The sequence below is a fragment of the Sardina pilchardus genome, chromosome 13, assembly GCF_963854185.1.
Source record: "Sardina pilchardus chromosome 13, fSarPil1.1, whole genome shotgun sequence".
NCBI classification, from domain to species: Eukaryota; Metazoa; Chordata; class Actinopteri; order Clupeiformes; family Clupeidae; genus Sardina; species Sardina pilchardus.
This window is the reverse complement of record NC_085006.1, coordinates 7,031,933-7,047,943: the sequence shown is the minus strand read 5'-3', so window position 1 is coordinate 7,047,943 and position 16,011 is coordinate 7,031,933. Positions and strand designations below refer to the sequence as shown.

Sequence of the window (16,011 nt, the reverse complement as noted above, 5' to 3'; positions counted from 1 at the left end):
CTGATGATGATGATGTGGCCTGGAAGATGGAGGTGGTTATGCTTGTCCACCTGTAAAGATGGCTATGGAGGAGGAGGAGGCTGCTCGGCTGGTTTGACCCGAGCGATGCCGTGTAGAAAAGGTTAATGCTGCAGATGCAATCAGTGAGCCTGAGAGGAGAGAGAGGCTCAGGTGCCCCTCAGTGAGGGGGAGAAGGAGGCAGAGATAAGAGACGATGGGAACAGTGATCCCGCAGGGGATATTCTGAGCTGTGAGGTTCTTCTGACCCTTACAGAGAGAGGCTGGAGGTGGACAGAAAGCAGAAGAGGGGCTGGTTTAACCAAAGGGAGGCCGCAACTCTCATGATCTGAGTTCCTCACTGTCCAGAATGCGGCCACCCAGGATGCTAACAACTGATAAGATAAAGCAACCACCAAAAATATGCCAAACAAATAACTGCAAAAATAGCTAAACAAGATGGCCTACCTCACATTATATAAATATTTTCACAATAATATGTTAATTATTGATAACAAATGTCTTTAATTGTTGTATGAGGAATAGTGTTGTTGCTGTGTCATCTTGTTGGAGAATTCACAAAAAACCTATCTGTATCAGACATACTGTATGGCCCTACAGTTATCATTAGCCAAAAATAGTTTTTAAAAAGCAGGAGAAGAATGAATAGATAGATATTTGCACCGGTGCCGCAGTGGTGGACAAAAGCTTAATGTACCACATAGCGGTAAATTATATGACCCAACATGGTGTCGCCACCTACTATGCAAAGGAAATCAAGTACACTTCCCAGCTCCTCTCTATACCCAGCTCAGGTAACTCAGGTATATTCTCTCTACCTGTGCACTTAAAGCCTACCTTACACTGACAGACTTTAACACGATTTGGGAAAGATTCTTGAAAGATTGTAGTCTTCTAACTAATGCCCCTCCTTCAAGCTTTACTCAAAAGACTACAATCTTTCAAGAATTTTTCGCAGATCTTGTCAAAGTCTGCCAAGGTAGGCAGGTGATATCACTATCTGATCTACCTAGCTGCTAATTATGGGCTTGTTTAATAGTATAAGCCTCTGCTCCTTGTCAACTGCATGTCAAGCTTCCTGAGTCCTCTCCATGTCCTGTAGCTCTTTGTAAACCTTAAGTGCATCCTCTTCCATTGTTTACTCAATGATTGCAACAACATGTCTGAATCTTTGTGTTTGTCTGAGCAAATGCATGTGTGTGTGTGTGTGTGTGTGTGTGTGTGTGTGTGTGTGTGTGTGTGTGTGTGTGTGTGTGTGTGTGTGTGTGTGTGCGTTAGTAGAGTAGAGAACATATAGGCTACTTTGGTGATACTCAAATGCATGTCTGTATGGTGTACAAGAATACTTCTGCCATTATACAGCGGTCATATTACACATGCCATATGTCTAGATTTAGATTTTTACAATGTGTGTGTGCGTGTATGTGTGTTATACCTGGGTATATAGCCTGTGTGTGTGTGTGTGTGTGTGTGTGTGTGTGTGTGTGTGTGTGTGTGTGTGTGTGTGTGTGTGTGTGTGTGTGTGTGTGTGTGTTTGTGAGAGAGAGAGAGAGAGAGAGAGAGAGATAATGTCTGGGGAGGGTGCAGACATAAGATTCAATTCGTCATTAGTGGGCAGGACTGAACGCCAAGTTTTATGTTTTCAGTGTCCTGCGCAACTTCTTGCGCTAGCGGCGGTCATAATAGGCTATCCATCAATCATGTAATTTGGTCAACTCGAGTTCACAAGGACGCCCTTCACAAACATCAATAAGCTGTTTGCTGCCCTCTACTGGTTCCATAGACTAGTAGAGTAGAGCTACCGAAGACTTCCGTGTGGAGAGCTCACAAAGCACACGCATGCACTTTGATTAGAAGAGCGGGGCGGGCTCCCTGGAGTGAGTGGATCAGAGAGAAGTTGTCTGGTCACCCCACTAAACGTGTGGCCAAAGGATACACAGCGCTTTAGGAGACTGGCCGGAAACTAGTCCGTGTCTTTTGGAATGGCAGACCTCGGTGTTTCTCTGTTCCTGCTGGCAGGGACCGTGTTTCTGAGCGAAGTGACGAGGAGGACTGCAGTTAAACTGTTTGCCAAGTCGGATTATTGTCCGTACGTGTTGGAAATCATTTCGACCTTTCAGCTATGCGCTTGCACTCACGAGTTGAAACTGCTGGCCGAAGTGGGTCGAATAGAACTGCAGGTCGGGCTGACCCTCACGTATCTCATCTCTGTGGTCCATGGGCTGACGTTCCACGGTGCCATCTGCAACCCCTCTGGCACCCTTGAATGCGTCTACCGGAGGAGACTGACCGGTAGATGCGCAGTTGCACGGATTGTGTGCCAGTTTCTCGCAGCCATGGTGGCGCGCTATGTTGTGCCATATGTATGGGCACTGGGGTTGTCAGATATGCACGCTAGGCACAAACTGTTCGGATTTAAATGCATCAGTCCGATTAATGCTCCGCTCTTGAAGGCAACTGCAGTTGAGTTGGGGTGCGCTTTCGCCGTGCACTCTGCTGTTACACAGATGCAAAAAGTCGACGACAAATACAAAATTCATCTCATTGCAGCTGTAATCACAATCGTGGTCTATGCAGGTTTGTTTCTCAGGATTACACATTCGACCTTGTGTTTCGCTAGTGTTTTTCAGAAGCGTTGTTTTGGCAGAGCCTAACTGTTATGTAAGAGTTTAAGTTGTTATCACTTGTGATAGTTTAAATCCCCATTTGAATCAGTGTCAACCAAATCAGTGCTAGTTCATCATCTCTAAATGTTCATTGCGGTAACTCTAATCAGTGCTGTTTGTTTTGTAGGAGGGAGTATCACAGGAGCTGTGTTCAACCCAGCACTGGCGCTCTCAACACAGTTTCCATGCAGCGGGAACACCTTTACGGAGTACTCATTGGTGTACTGGTTGGGGCCGGTGTTAGGTAGGGCACATTCTTGGTACAACTATCGTGTGTAATGCCTGTAGGCGATGTGGTATGTCAGCACTGACCTAATTAATCACAAACATTTTAAGTACATGCAAAGCCCATTATAATGCCAGAGCTAATGCAATCTTGCATGCCAAATGCCTTCATCAATTTAATACAATGGGCACAACTTGTCCATTCAAATAGAAACACCCAAAATAATATTGGCAGTAGTGGCAGCTTGAGACTGCTATGTTGTGATCACGTGGAACTGGTTCCATGCATGCAGTCTTGTACAAAGTGTGGTACAATGTATCACCAACATTCCAGTCTGTCATTTTGAATGGCTGACCCTTGACCCTGAGGGGAATGAGCGGAGTGGCCGAAGGGGAGGGAAACATGGTGTCCTCTTACTCCACATTGGTGATGCTGTTCCATGCACAGGTTAAGGAACCGTCTCTCCCACCTCTCTGTCCACAGGCATGGCCGGCTCAGTGCTGCTATTCGACAAAATCGTCCCGGTGGTATCTGGGAAGAGCATGTATCAAGATGACCTGCACTACAATGGCATCCAGGAGGAGAAGAAGAAGAACTGAGCTTCCAACTGGACATCTCTCCACTGTTGGACCCAGCAGTGGATTACTGTACACATCTCCTAAGCATCCGTGAGCTTACTTAGTCAATAATTATAGCGCTCAGTGTAGGCCTAATCAATGGGAGTGATTGTTTTAGTGTGTAAACTGACATGTACCTCATCAACACAATTTTTTTTTTCCTTTTTATACCTTTTTTTGAGCCAAACCATGTTTATGTGAATATTGGTTGAGAAGACGTACGTGGATATATCATGGCTATTGCAATTTGTTTAATTAAACATGACTACAGAGCTTAGCATGAACTTATCACAGGATATAACATCATAACTGGAAGAGGTTATCATCGTTAGTCTTGTGATGGCACAAGCAGCTGCTATTTAGAGAAGACAAGTCTGTGAATTTCAGAAACTCGACTGAAGTGAGAAATTCTGACCTACAGGACTGTGCAATCAGTTCTGATTCATTTCATTTGATGTTATTGTCTGATTATTGTCTCTATTGTTATTTTGTCAGTGTCCTCTTGCAATGGTTAAGTTATCTATTACTGTTCCTGTTTCTCATCATGTATCTCTTAAGTTTAAACATTCCCTTTTAAAGAAGCACATTAGGCTTAACTGGATAAGTATGTTATATAATGAGGATTTTTACATTTGATGAGTGTGTGTGACGTTTAAGCACAGTTTTTCTTGGTGCCTTTGGAACTTGAGCAAGGAGTCTCGGGGCAAGCTGATCCTCCCCGAGCTTGACCATTAGTAAACCTATGCCAACGAGTGCCATATATAGTTACTGTTTAAGTGACAAGCCAAAGATGGTGCACTTGTCTTTCAGGCAAGCAGAGGCTCGGCCACTCAATACAGCACATGTCATACGTGATACTAATCAAATCTGAATGCGGTTGTTGGTCTTCCATTGCAATTGGTTGTCATCAACCAATTACAGCATTTATAACAATGTAAGACATTGTAATAAATCGGTTCATTTTCTTATAGTCTTGAGTATGTAACTTGCTTCAGTATGAAAATTGTATTTTATTACATGCAATGTATGCGATGCTCATATTATTATAATAGACATTTTATTGTTTATCTTTGCTTTAAGGAGACGGACAGACAGACTACAAGTAATATTTTAAATTGCTCTACTGGAGAGACGTGTCTAAAGCAGGTTGTTATCCATAGCAGCTGACCTTGTAGTCCCTGTGAAGTAGCAGGTGTCCTATACAGGGTATATGAGACTGAAACATGTGTTAGCGTTTGCCAATTCACACTTTTCGCTAAGGTGAAGCTGTAAGATTGGGACCATTTCTTTGAATGAAATGACCACCCATTAAAAACTGAAATTAAATATTTTTGCTGTTTTTATCCAAACTTTGTTGGAGTTTTAACATTAATGAACATGTTTTGATTTGAATCTCACATTTCACAGTGGTTCTGAAAAAGAAAATGTTCTAAGGATTGTCTAAGGAGTGAGGAGGAGTATTTTGCCATTGTCTAGTTTAGCAGGAATGATTCAACACTGCTTACAAGAGAAATAATTAAGAATAATTCAATTGTAATGTTGGACAAGGAGCAGGCATTCATTCATACAGTCATGTCCACATTTGTATCAGAAGACATTTACTTTTCCATTGGGAAAGAGACTGTTAGACAGGCCCTTCTTAGTTTTCACACCCTACTCTGAAAGGTTTTAGCCTTCTGCTAGATATCCCATCTTGTGATGACCGAGGTCTTTGGCATACCAAGCACACACAGTCCCTTGTCTGCTGTAATCAGTACACTCAGTTCCAAAACTTGCAGCACTTATCTACTTTATTTTACCTTTGCACGGTGAGAAATCTCTAGCAGTTCACTGCTTCTTTTGAAGTATAGGCTAATGGCTTGAGCATACATAGGAGCTAGAACCAAAGATTCTAGAGCTCTGTTCTAGAATATTAGTTAGAACATTATAACAGAATGGATCCTGGTTTTGTTGACTCATCAAATTCACATCTGCACTGTGCAATTTCAGTTGCTTTTTGGAGTTGACTTTACTCCAAGGTCTGCAGTGTTTTCCCTTGCGCAAGTCTTCAGTTGAAAAGGAGAAACATGAGAAGTCACAGCAAAATGTGTACTGTAAACAGATTTACAGTATGGTGAACCCATTGCAAAACATGCATGTAAACACCACGGGAGGGAGGGGGAAGGAGTAGCAAGCTAGCTCTCAACAGAAGTGGCGTTTCCCAACTTCGCTTAGAGCGCCTTTAATGTAGTGTGTGCCCCTTCAGTCAATAGCCTATGGCACCTCCTTTAGCAGCAAATACTTCAAACAATGTAGCAGAGCCATATTTAGGCCTTCAGGTCATTAACTTGTTGCATGCTCCATTCTCAGTGGTAAGGGAAAATACACCCTGTGGTTTCATGTACATAGGGTGCCTCTCAACATCTCTCCTCGATCCTCGATGCTTGATCCTCGAGGGGCGTTCCCACCGATCTATAACTAACACTGAATAGACTATCCCATTGTTGCCGCCCCATCATTCTTTATCTAGATCAGTGAGGACGAGGATCGAGGAAGGAGGGGAGGGTGTATAAAAGCCCTAATGAGAGGCACCCATGGTCTTAACTCCTAGACTGGGTAAACCCAGCCCTATCTTGCCCTGCAGCTCAGGCAGGAAACCTGCATATGTACCTGTTCTGCTTCATGTACACGTTTGCTGGAATCAATCACATACACCACCAGGTGCACGGATCATTGGTCTGATTGGTTGCAGGACTATCCAAATGCGTTAAGTCATTTGAACTATGTCCATTGATCATGCCTCTTGTGCAATAGAAATACAGCGCAGACTCCTCAGATTAAAGTTCAATCTTAGACGATTGAACGTAGTCTGGTGATAGCCAGACTACTTAACTCCACCACTGATGGCTTGTTTCCTTCGGGAATTGATTGACGTGCCTGACCAGAAGCATTCCAACAAAACGACTGAGGAATGAGACCCCAAATCTGGTTCTGCTAGTACAGACTAAAGTATCTCAAAGCAGACACAAGGGAATGATTCATTGTTTTAGAGGACATTTGTTTTTTTCTTTTCAAATCAACCACTTTTGGTAAACAAATTCGGAATACTTTTCTTTGATTTCATAATGCACATTAACATGATCACATCTAAATCACATCTGTAATGTTGACAACTTTTCAAAACCCACAGCAATTGCTCAAGCTTTCCAGATAGCAGTCTACAAACAGAGTGTAAATGAGTTGAAAGGAGCATTACATGCATAAAGCTTCTTCAACAGCTATATGTGAATACCATATATTTGAGAATATGTTTGAGAGCCACCAATATCAGACAAGAGTGGCTCTCAAACCACATTCATTTTGTCAAAGTAACTCTTAGAAGAAAAACTGTTTTGAGACTCCTGGTATAAGAGTTGCTGGAGTACACAGAAGTTGAAAAAAGATTATTTTTTTTCGGAAATAAAGGCTACACAACACCGGGCAGCAGACATGCTTAGTTTCATCAGTTTCTCAACCTCCTTGATATACGTTTTTAATATAGTACATTTCTATGCACACAGTGCAACCCACTCTGATACTAGGAACTGTCACATGTTAATTTTGCCCACAGAGAAAGCCTGGTCTTGGTGTACCACAAATGTGATCTGTGAGTAGATTAACTAATACCTGACAATATTTGCAAACCACCAAATCACACTGAAAGCCAAATCCATCACCTCCTCTGCCTTCTGCTAGAGGCTGTAATCTCTAATTAGTGGTAATCCTTTCAGGGACATAAATAACACTCTCCCATTGTATGCTATTTGTGACAGAGAGGAGGTACAGGGTTCCCACACATTTTCAGACATGTCAAAAGTCCATGACTAAGTCTTTAATACGAGTATATGTGCAATCAAAAATGATTTTGAGATGAAGAAAACTATTAAGGGGGATTTTACATTTTCTTTTCATTTACAGGTATGGAACATTTTGAAATACTGTAGTATGACTGGTAACCCCTTGAGTTTGACGAGACACTGACATAAAAAGGCCTCTCTTTGGCAGTACTAATTTTGAATACTCCATCAAATAAATCACCATAATGAATCATATAACGATCACTACATACTGACCGAGACTCTAGTCTTTAACAGTAATACAAAACCATGACGAAGAATGACTTTGACGTTTGACAGAGTTTATGCCATTGGCACTTTAAAAAACAAGTTGATGTAGCATCTGAAACAGAGCCTTCCCATGCTGACGCAGGAGAGGTGGTCACAGAGCGGTAGTCCAAAGAGGGCGACTCATAAATGATTAACCTTTGCACCGCACTGCACTACCCATGAGGAGGAGGGGCAGCCCAGGGCAGAGTCCAGCTCCACCACCACTGGGAACACAACCAGACACAGCACCACTGGGACCAGACATCAGAGGAGAGCGCTGGTGCATTGGACTGTGCTTATAAGTTAAGAATGCAATGATGCTACTACTTCACAGATGTGGGAGAAGTCTGCTGGTTTAAAGTTCTTTTTTTGTAAATTATTTTTATTGTTTTCAAACTCATTATATACAATGACAATATAAATGCATAGAATGGGTTTAAAGTTTTCTGGGTTCTTAAGTCTGAAGCATTTTTTTAAAAATACTGAACAAACAGAGCAACCCACACACTAGTGCTTAGTACAAAAAAACTATTTATTCTTATAACAGCTTATACAAATACATGAATACCGCTTCTCCATTTGGATAGAAATACAAAAACAACACAGACACTGAACACAAAGGGTGTGAAGCCAGGGGACCGGGAATGTGAAACCATGGTGACGGGAGGGGAACAGTTAGACTGGGAGCCGAGAGCGCTCCCTGAGGAAGTGCTGTGGGTAAGAGCGTCGGGATGGGCACTCCCGTGTTCAACTACAAGAGCCCTTAAGTGCCTCCATCGGCTGAGGCACGGTCCATCTGGAAGACAACGGAAATGGCAGATTAACGTCCAGTGCAACGCTGACTAAAACATTCACTTGACTAAAAATGACATTTAAGCCCTCCGCACAAGCCTATTTCATTATTGGGTAGCATGCTGCAAGTTGATTAGGAGTAAGAATAGACTAATGAATCAAAAGCTGCTGATCTAAAGAACGAAATAGTCCTTAAAGACTGAAACTGGTCAGGTGACGTAACTGCTTACCAGTGATCTACGTCAGCGTCGTCAAACTGGCCAGCCACGGCTGAACTGGAGTCCACCTCCATACCATCTGAAACACACAAAGCCAAAGCCAGTTTTACAGATGCCCACTCAAAGATGCTAAACTCACTCACACGCTCTCCCCTGGCTACATCCTCAAACAAAGCCACCTGTTTACAATGCGCTGCCCTGTATCAGCGCATCTGTTGCCGTGGGCAGCTGGACTCATTAAGGCAGTAAACAGCAGAGGCTGGAGCAGACTGATGTGCATCAGCATCTAATCCAGTCCAACTCCAGTGGGGCCAGAGAGAGAGAAGCCAGGGAAGGAAGGAAAAGGATTGGCAACTGATATCTTCCAGAGAGGGAGGGCAAGAGGGAAGGAGGAAGAACGGGAGGGAGATACAGTGAGGAGCACATGTATTTGATACAATGCTAAAACAGGAATATAAAATCATCATTTGACAATTGATCTTAATGCCTTAATTCAAAAAATGAGTAAAAATCAAACCGCCAAGGACACCAATTTTCTTTGTGATTGAAGAATGTATCGTAAATAGATAAATGTTTTCCTTAAATGCTAGGGGAAGGAAGTATTTGACCCCCTATGTAACCCTATGGGAATTTAACACATAGGGGCAGGCAGATTTTTATTTTTAAAGGCCAGCTATTTCATGGATCTAGGATATTATGCATCCCGATAAATTTCCCTTGGCCTTTGGAATTAAAATAGCCCCACATCATCACATTCCCTTGACCATAGCTAGAGATTGGCATGGTGCTTTTTCCAGTAGGCCTATTAGCCTGTTTGATTTGCATTGAGCTCAATGAGCATCAAACAGGCTAATAGGCCTACTGGAAAAAGCACCATGGCAATCTCTAGTTATGGTGAAAGGTGTATAATGATGTGGGGCTATTTTAATTCAAACGGCCAAGGGAACTTTATCAGGATGCACAATATCCTGAATCCATGAAATAGCTGGCCTTAAAAAATAAAAATGTGCCTGCCCCTATGTTAACCCTATGTGTTAAATTCCCATATGGTTACATTGGGGGTCAAATACTTCCTTCCCCCTAGCATTTAGGAAGAACATTTATTTATTTACGAAACATTCTTCGATCACAAAGAAAATTGGGGTACTTAGCGGTTTTATTTTTACTCAGTTTTTGAATTAAGAAATTAAGATCAATTGTCAAATGATGATTTTATATTCCTCTTTTTAGGCAACTTTAGCATGGTATCAAATACATTTTCTCCTCACTGTACAGTGTCACCAGCCACAGGATGCCTTCCTGCTCTGGTGAAACAGCAGCTGGGCTTCACATTCAAAACATAGACCATCATCTGGAAAAGCTGACAAATTCTTTGTCCTCTGGGTTTTAGAAATAACTAAACAAAAACAAAACAAAATAACTGCTTTACATTACAAAAAAAATTATAATAATAATAGTAAAAAAAAAAAAAAAACATTTTGTGTTCCATGTTCCATTTTTCTGTCCTGACATACAGTCCAACAGGCTGTGGAACAGACACTGAGAGGAGTCTAGGGGTCTTTCTGACAGGGTGCACATGGCATCCCAATGTGTCCCAAACTTGTGAGTCAGCAAGGCAGCACTGTTGTGCTCCGGGGTGATGCACAAGGGCGAGCGAAATGCTACAAATAGAAGCACATGTGTCTCCACACATTAACACATGCAACTGACATGCACAAGACGACTGCCTGGGACAAGCCTCTTGTCCTTAAAGATGCAGCCCAGGGTTTGGTTGAGTGAAGCGCTGTTGGTAATTGTGCTCAACAGCCAATCAAATTGATGACATGAAATATTCTGCACCGATGCAGGGAAATGTAATAACAACTTTTTTTATTGTCATACCTAAATGATACATATGCCAGAATAATAAATGTAAACAACCAATTCAAACTAAATTCCAATGACATGCGATTGTATTGATGGAAGACAAGAAACACTGGCAATAGCCACCGTGTTGATGGACTTGAATTGCTTGTGGCTCATTTACAGGACTAGGTATGAACAGCAGAGCTTTCTTTAAAAGAAAAAAAAAAACGGACAGTGACAAAAAGTGTGAAATTAGAATGTATCCTGACTGGCTGCTCCTTCTCCTTAAATCTGGACATGACTCCCTAGCGCCATCTACAGTTCAGGTCTTTATGTTTATTGGATTTTACAGACAAGTATTTTTTTGTCCAAATCATTACCTTAACATTACAATGAACAGTTTATAGCAAAACCAAAAAGTGTCTGTTTAATACTATAACCATAATTTGCTGTTAACTGAACAAAACAAAAATATGGATTTTTTTTGTGTAGCCTTCATGGCATAGTTAGGGAAACACTGCTGCTCTAGAGAACATAAATGACACTAGACATCAGTCCCCTGGTCTTACCCTCAAACTCGGCTGAGGGTTCGTCCATCCGGACACCAGCCATGTGGAACTGCTGGGCCACAGAGTTAGCCAGCATCCCCTCCAGCCGCTCCAGAGTGGCCTGGCCCTCGGCCGTCAGGTGGGACAGACCCTCCTCATAGGTGTAGAACGTGGGCACATCACCTTGGCCTTGCTCTGCAGAATTCAGGTAGAATAAAGTCTAATGGGGAACTTAAAGGAATAGTTCGGAATTTTGGACATAGGACCTCATTTCCAACTTTGCCGAGGTGATATAAGTCGGTTGAGACCGTTTTTATCGCGTTTAACCCCTTCCTTCAGTTGCAGCGTTCCCCTTTGCTAAGGCTGGTTCTGAGCTAACGCATTTCAACGGTAACATCCAAAACAGTCTTACCCTTAGCCTACTCACTCCACAGCACACCCGAGACAAGTAAATTAAAACGTCAGACTATCGATATACATGTCCGTGTTGATAGAGTAATTTTAGAAATAAAACTAACCTTGCAACTCAATGATTTATTACATTTTGAGGGACTAGTTTCTCAAGATCAATCCGCCACTGCCATACAGGGAACAAAGTAGGCTATTGCAATGCGATGCAAGGTTCTTTTTTATTTCTAACATTGTTCTATCAACACAGGCATGTGCATCGATAGTCTGACGTTATAATTTATTTGTTTCGGGTGTTCTGTGGAGTGTTTTCAGTGGCAGGCTGGATGTTACCGTTGACTTGCGTTATCTTGGCACCAGATTAGCACGAGATGAACGCTGCAACTCAAGGAAGGGCAGAAATTCACTGAAAATGGTCTTCACCGACCTATATCACCCCGGCTAAGTTGGAAATGAGGTCCTACATCCAAAATTCCGAACTATTCCTTTAAGAGTTCATCTATTGGTCAAGTCACACTAACCTCTTAGCTCATGTCACTAACACAACTAGCATGCTACCCTTCTGGTAAGATATTGGTAAGAGCCAACTGACATTGATCCACAAGTAATTCAGACCGTTGAAATACTGTTCATAATATTCACTGGGATAAAATGATTTTCAGGTTCTTTGCAGGAACTTTGGCAAGTGTCATTAGTCTAGAGGCCTGACCATAACCAGTTATTCAACATTGCCCTCAATTTTACCTTTGCTCACAGTTATAAAAACCTCAGGTAACAGGAGAGTTTTAAATGTCAGGGCTGTTTTTGAAAATATCCCAACATATTGCTCAAAGACATAACAATACAGTGAAAAAATCCAATCAAATCAAATACAGTGAAAAGCTTAAATGGAGTTTACCAGGGTAGCAAAGGGCATAAGTGAAGATCTAACCCCATCCCCACCCTTACTGGCTGGGTCCCTGCCATGCCCTGGGCCTTTTGAAGGTTGTGTGCACCAGTGCAAAAGGAGTGTCCAACCAAGGGTCAAATCACCTCTCTCTCTACACTATTAATAGTAGTAATAGCAGCAAGTGTCTTATGTAGGAGAAGGAACATTAAATTAAGGAATAGTCAGGCTGACCTTAAAATAATACTTAAAAGAAAAACGGACAAGGACAGCATCATGGCAGAAGGTCCAATGAAGACTTACCTAAATTTCTTCTGACTTCAGATTCTGGAACAGAACAGAAGACATACCTGGATAAGTCTCTCAAACGGATTTCTGGAACAAACCCAAGGGCTAAGCCTATGGGGTGCTTTACTGTCAACAAAATACCAGCAGATAGTTTGGGAATGAAAAAAGGTTACCAGAATAAAGTAACCTTTTGGTATTAATGTATGATTAGTGTGTTTACAGGGCTAATCTCACATCAGCCAATACATGACTGAATATCCTTTTAGAAAACATTCTTTAGAATAGTGCAGATCATAGACCTCAATGACAGAACAGCTTGGTAGTTCATTTCCAAAACTGTCTTTTTGACATGATAATTATGTATATTATCGGCAGAACTGGTCATATGAGTGAACATTTATCAAACAAACCTCCTTCAGAGGAAAAAAACTTTCCACCACGTTATACAGAAAGCATAAACTAGGGAAAAAGAATATGGACTAATGATAAAGTCAATAGCTCCCCCTGGTGTTGTTCAGGAGTAAGTATAATTTATGAGACTGGGCACACTTATTGAATCTGGAAAATTTGCTCATTTCTGAACACATTAGTCAATCAAAACACATTGCTCCCATCCATGCACATGAGGGAACTTGTTAATTAGCTGGATTATTATATAGTTTCTTCCAAGCCACATGGAATCACATTTGCAGAGGCAGGGCAATGCACCCACATTACAAATGATTTTGAGCACACTATACAATAAACATTAACTATAAACACATTTCAACAAGAAATAGGATGGATTATCAATGGCCCCATTTCCACTTTTAAGTGCATTAGAAACATCAACAAATACATCCATGCAAACCATGAAAACAGCCCTGAGCCCTCAGTTCAGAAATATTGATACAGTAATAAAACCTTGCTGACTATTTTATGTTTATGCTAATGTCACTTAGACAGTGTGTTTCAACCTTTTTTGAGCCAACAAAATTACACACTGTAGTCTAATACAGCACAAATAATGACAATTTAGTCTCTCCAATTGTTTACTGTTCTGTTCAGAGTCTGCATATTTCCTTTTCAAGTAGGCCTATTCATCCTCGTTTTACATCTTTTCATAGATATTAGAAAACTAGATACCTCATTGTTTGTCAAGTTCTATTAAGTGGCATAGGCTACATGAACGCGGCTGTCATATTTCTGGGGGCAAAAATCTTACTGTCTACTACTTGCCAACAATCAGAGATATTTGTCTGATTTCCAATCAGACACTAGCGATTGTTGCCCCAACCATGATGGTTATGGTTATATGGCAGACGCCTTTGTCCAAAGAGATGATGATAGCACTATTTATGTACATTCTGGAGCCCAATATCTGTTATTCACCGCCACTTCTCATGCACACCTACTGCCACCCACTGACATGAAAGAGTATTTATTTAGTTAATAAGTCACTACATTGCAGGCACAGACGCTCAACAGTGGCATAACCTACTATTCGCAACAACTAAATAATACATGTTTTTGGACCAATTTAGTGAAATTGGACAATTTCCCACAGCACACCTGATGATCTCCCATGGCACACTGGTGTGTCACGTAACAGTGGTTAAAAATCACTGACTTCGCACACTGAAAGCAAAGTTGCCAGGTCAGACACCAAGAAGTGCCCCCTGAGCTCATGCTGCGGATGATGTCCAGCACACTCACCTGCCTCCTCCACATCATACTCCTGGCCCTCAAAGTCATCGTCAGAGTCCTCATCCTCTGGGTCCGGGTGTAGGGCCTGGCACTCACACATGGCAGAGAACATGGGCTCCACTATACAAACAATACATGAGAGAAAAAAAAACATCCAATAGTAATTCAACAATGTTTCCATAGACCTTAATTCAACAGGCAAATTTAACGGCAACGTGCCGTGACGTGCTCTGTAATGTTAGCCAAGAGATTTTCCCATTTCTCTTTGGCAGGACACATTAAATCCACTTGTGTATAGTTTGGTACTCACATGCGGCCTTATCGCTGGGCACAAAGCGGATCTCTGTGATGGCTGTGGCACTGTCGCTATCACTGTCACTATCTTCATTCTCCTCCTGAGCAGGCTCTGGCATCTCGGCTTCGTTATCATCTGAGGGAACAAGATGCATGTCCAAATGACTTTCAGGCAGGTATGAGACAAAGCCCTTCTGGAACTAGCATGGTGATGCAAAATGCAGATACAGAAGTCGAAGCAAATCACGCTTTGAGCTCCAACAAACAAAACAAAAGTAAGGTGCGTTATTGGCTATGGTATCTCACCACTCAATTTGCCGTTGACCATGACATACAGGTGCTCTTGTGGATAGGCGCTCGGATCGCGGGAGATAGCATGGAGGCTGATCGTCGGGTATTCCATTGAAAACCCCATCCCAGATCCATCGAACCAAAAAAGACGCCTGCCACGGGTAAGAGAGTGCGTTCAATTACTATACAGTAGAAACTTACATGGAAACGTCAATCGGTCAGCTAGCATCTCGCTAGCTACTAAACGGAGCGCATTAGTTCACTTCTGTTTTCGATTGTGTAGACATTAATTTTCTGTGAACTTATCTAGCAATCAACTTTCGACAATGTTGTCAAGATACACTGGCATAATTTTACTCTAGCAAAAGAGAAAGGCGCTCAACTTACGACTCAGCGACGTAAAGAGTTCCTGATCCAAGTCCTTTCCCGTCCAAAACCGCTGTGGTTTCGGCTTGTTCGTGCCGGACTCCTTCACTTGGAGGAGGAACGCTTTTCAACACCACCATTCTTTGAGGGGTAACGTACGTGATAAATATAAACAATTCCTGTTGGCTTACTACTGTGAAACACTTTCAAGTAGCTAGTTCACACAACTGATAGCTAGCTAGCGACGTATCAAAACTGACCTATTTTGTCAGGCTAAGCTGGCTAATTTACTCCTGCAACCAGTCACAGACGCCAGCGAACAACAAATGAAGAATCATGCAAGTGTGCAGCAGTACACAGCCATAAAATTACGAAATGTCCCTCCGATGATAAAGTGATGTATGCGAAATCTCAATTCAGCATGTTCTGGACACCACATCGGCAGGTAGATGGCTAACAAACATCACACCTACGAACGAACAGGCATGCTTTCGCGTTTACCAACCAGATGTCCTCGCGCCAAGAGGAAAGAGAGCGCTTCTGTTAGAACGGACTAAAATGCTGCTGCCATCTTCTGGTCGGAGGAGCGACACTTACCTATTATGACTATTTTGGAACAACTAAACACTATTTTTCTAGAGGTGCGGGAAATCCTTCTTCCATCTCTCTCTCTCTCTCTCTCTAAAAAAATGAAAACACATGTCGGTATAAATAAACTCATTAGTCTTCTCTCCCCAA

General features: G+C 42.0%; 2 protein-coding genes across 3 annotated transcripts; one reads left to right on the top strand and one right to left on the bottom strand.

Annotated features, from left to right (window-relative positions):
- Positions 1 to 1,856: 1,856 nt before the first annotated feature.
- On the top strand, positions 1,857 to 4,876 carry aqp11 (aquaporin 11). The gene is made up of 3 exons (XM_062552160.1): positions 1,857 to 2,595; positions 2,812 to 2,928; positions 3,394 to 4,876. Exons 1-3 carry the CDS (start codon positions 2,001 to 2,003, stop codon positions 3,507 to 3,509), a joined length of 828 nt encoding a protein of 275 aa, XP_062408144.1. The 5' UTR covers positions 1,857 to 2,000; the 3' UTR covers positions 3,510 to 4,876.
- A 3,288-nt stretch (positions 4,877 to 8,164) lies between these two features.
- clns1a (chloride channel, nucleotide-sensitive, 1A) lies at positions 8,165 to 15,789 on the bottom strand. Of its 2 annotated transcripts, XM_062552162.1 has the most exons (9): positions 15,534 to 15,789; positions 15,295 to 15,414; positions 14,923 to 15,059; positions 14,633 to 14,752; positions 14,332 to 14,442; positions 12,652 to 12,675; positions 11,076 to 11,249; positions 8,674 to 8,740; positions 8,165 to 8,447 (listed from the first exon to the last, which is right to left on the bottom strand). In XM_062552162.1, coding segments are annotated over exons 2-9 (753 nt in total). In that variant the 5' UTR covers position 15,414; positions 15,534 to 15,789; the 3' UTR covers positions 8,165 to 8,446. The 2 variants fall into 2 exon arrangements, with proteins under 2 accessions (XP_062408146.1, XP_062408145.1); XM_062552161.1 differs by having other exon boundaries at positions 15,295 to 15,789.
- Positions 15,790 to 16,011: the final 222 nt, after the last annotated feature.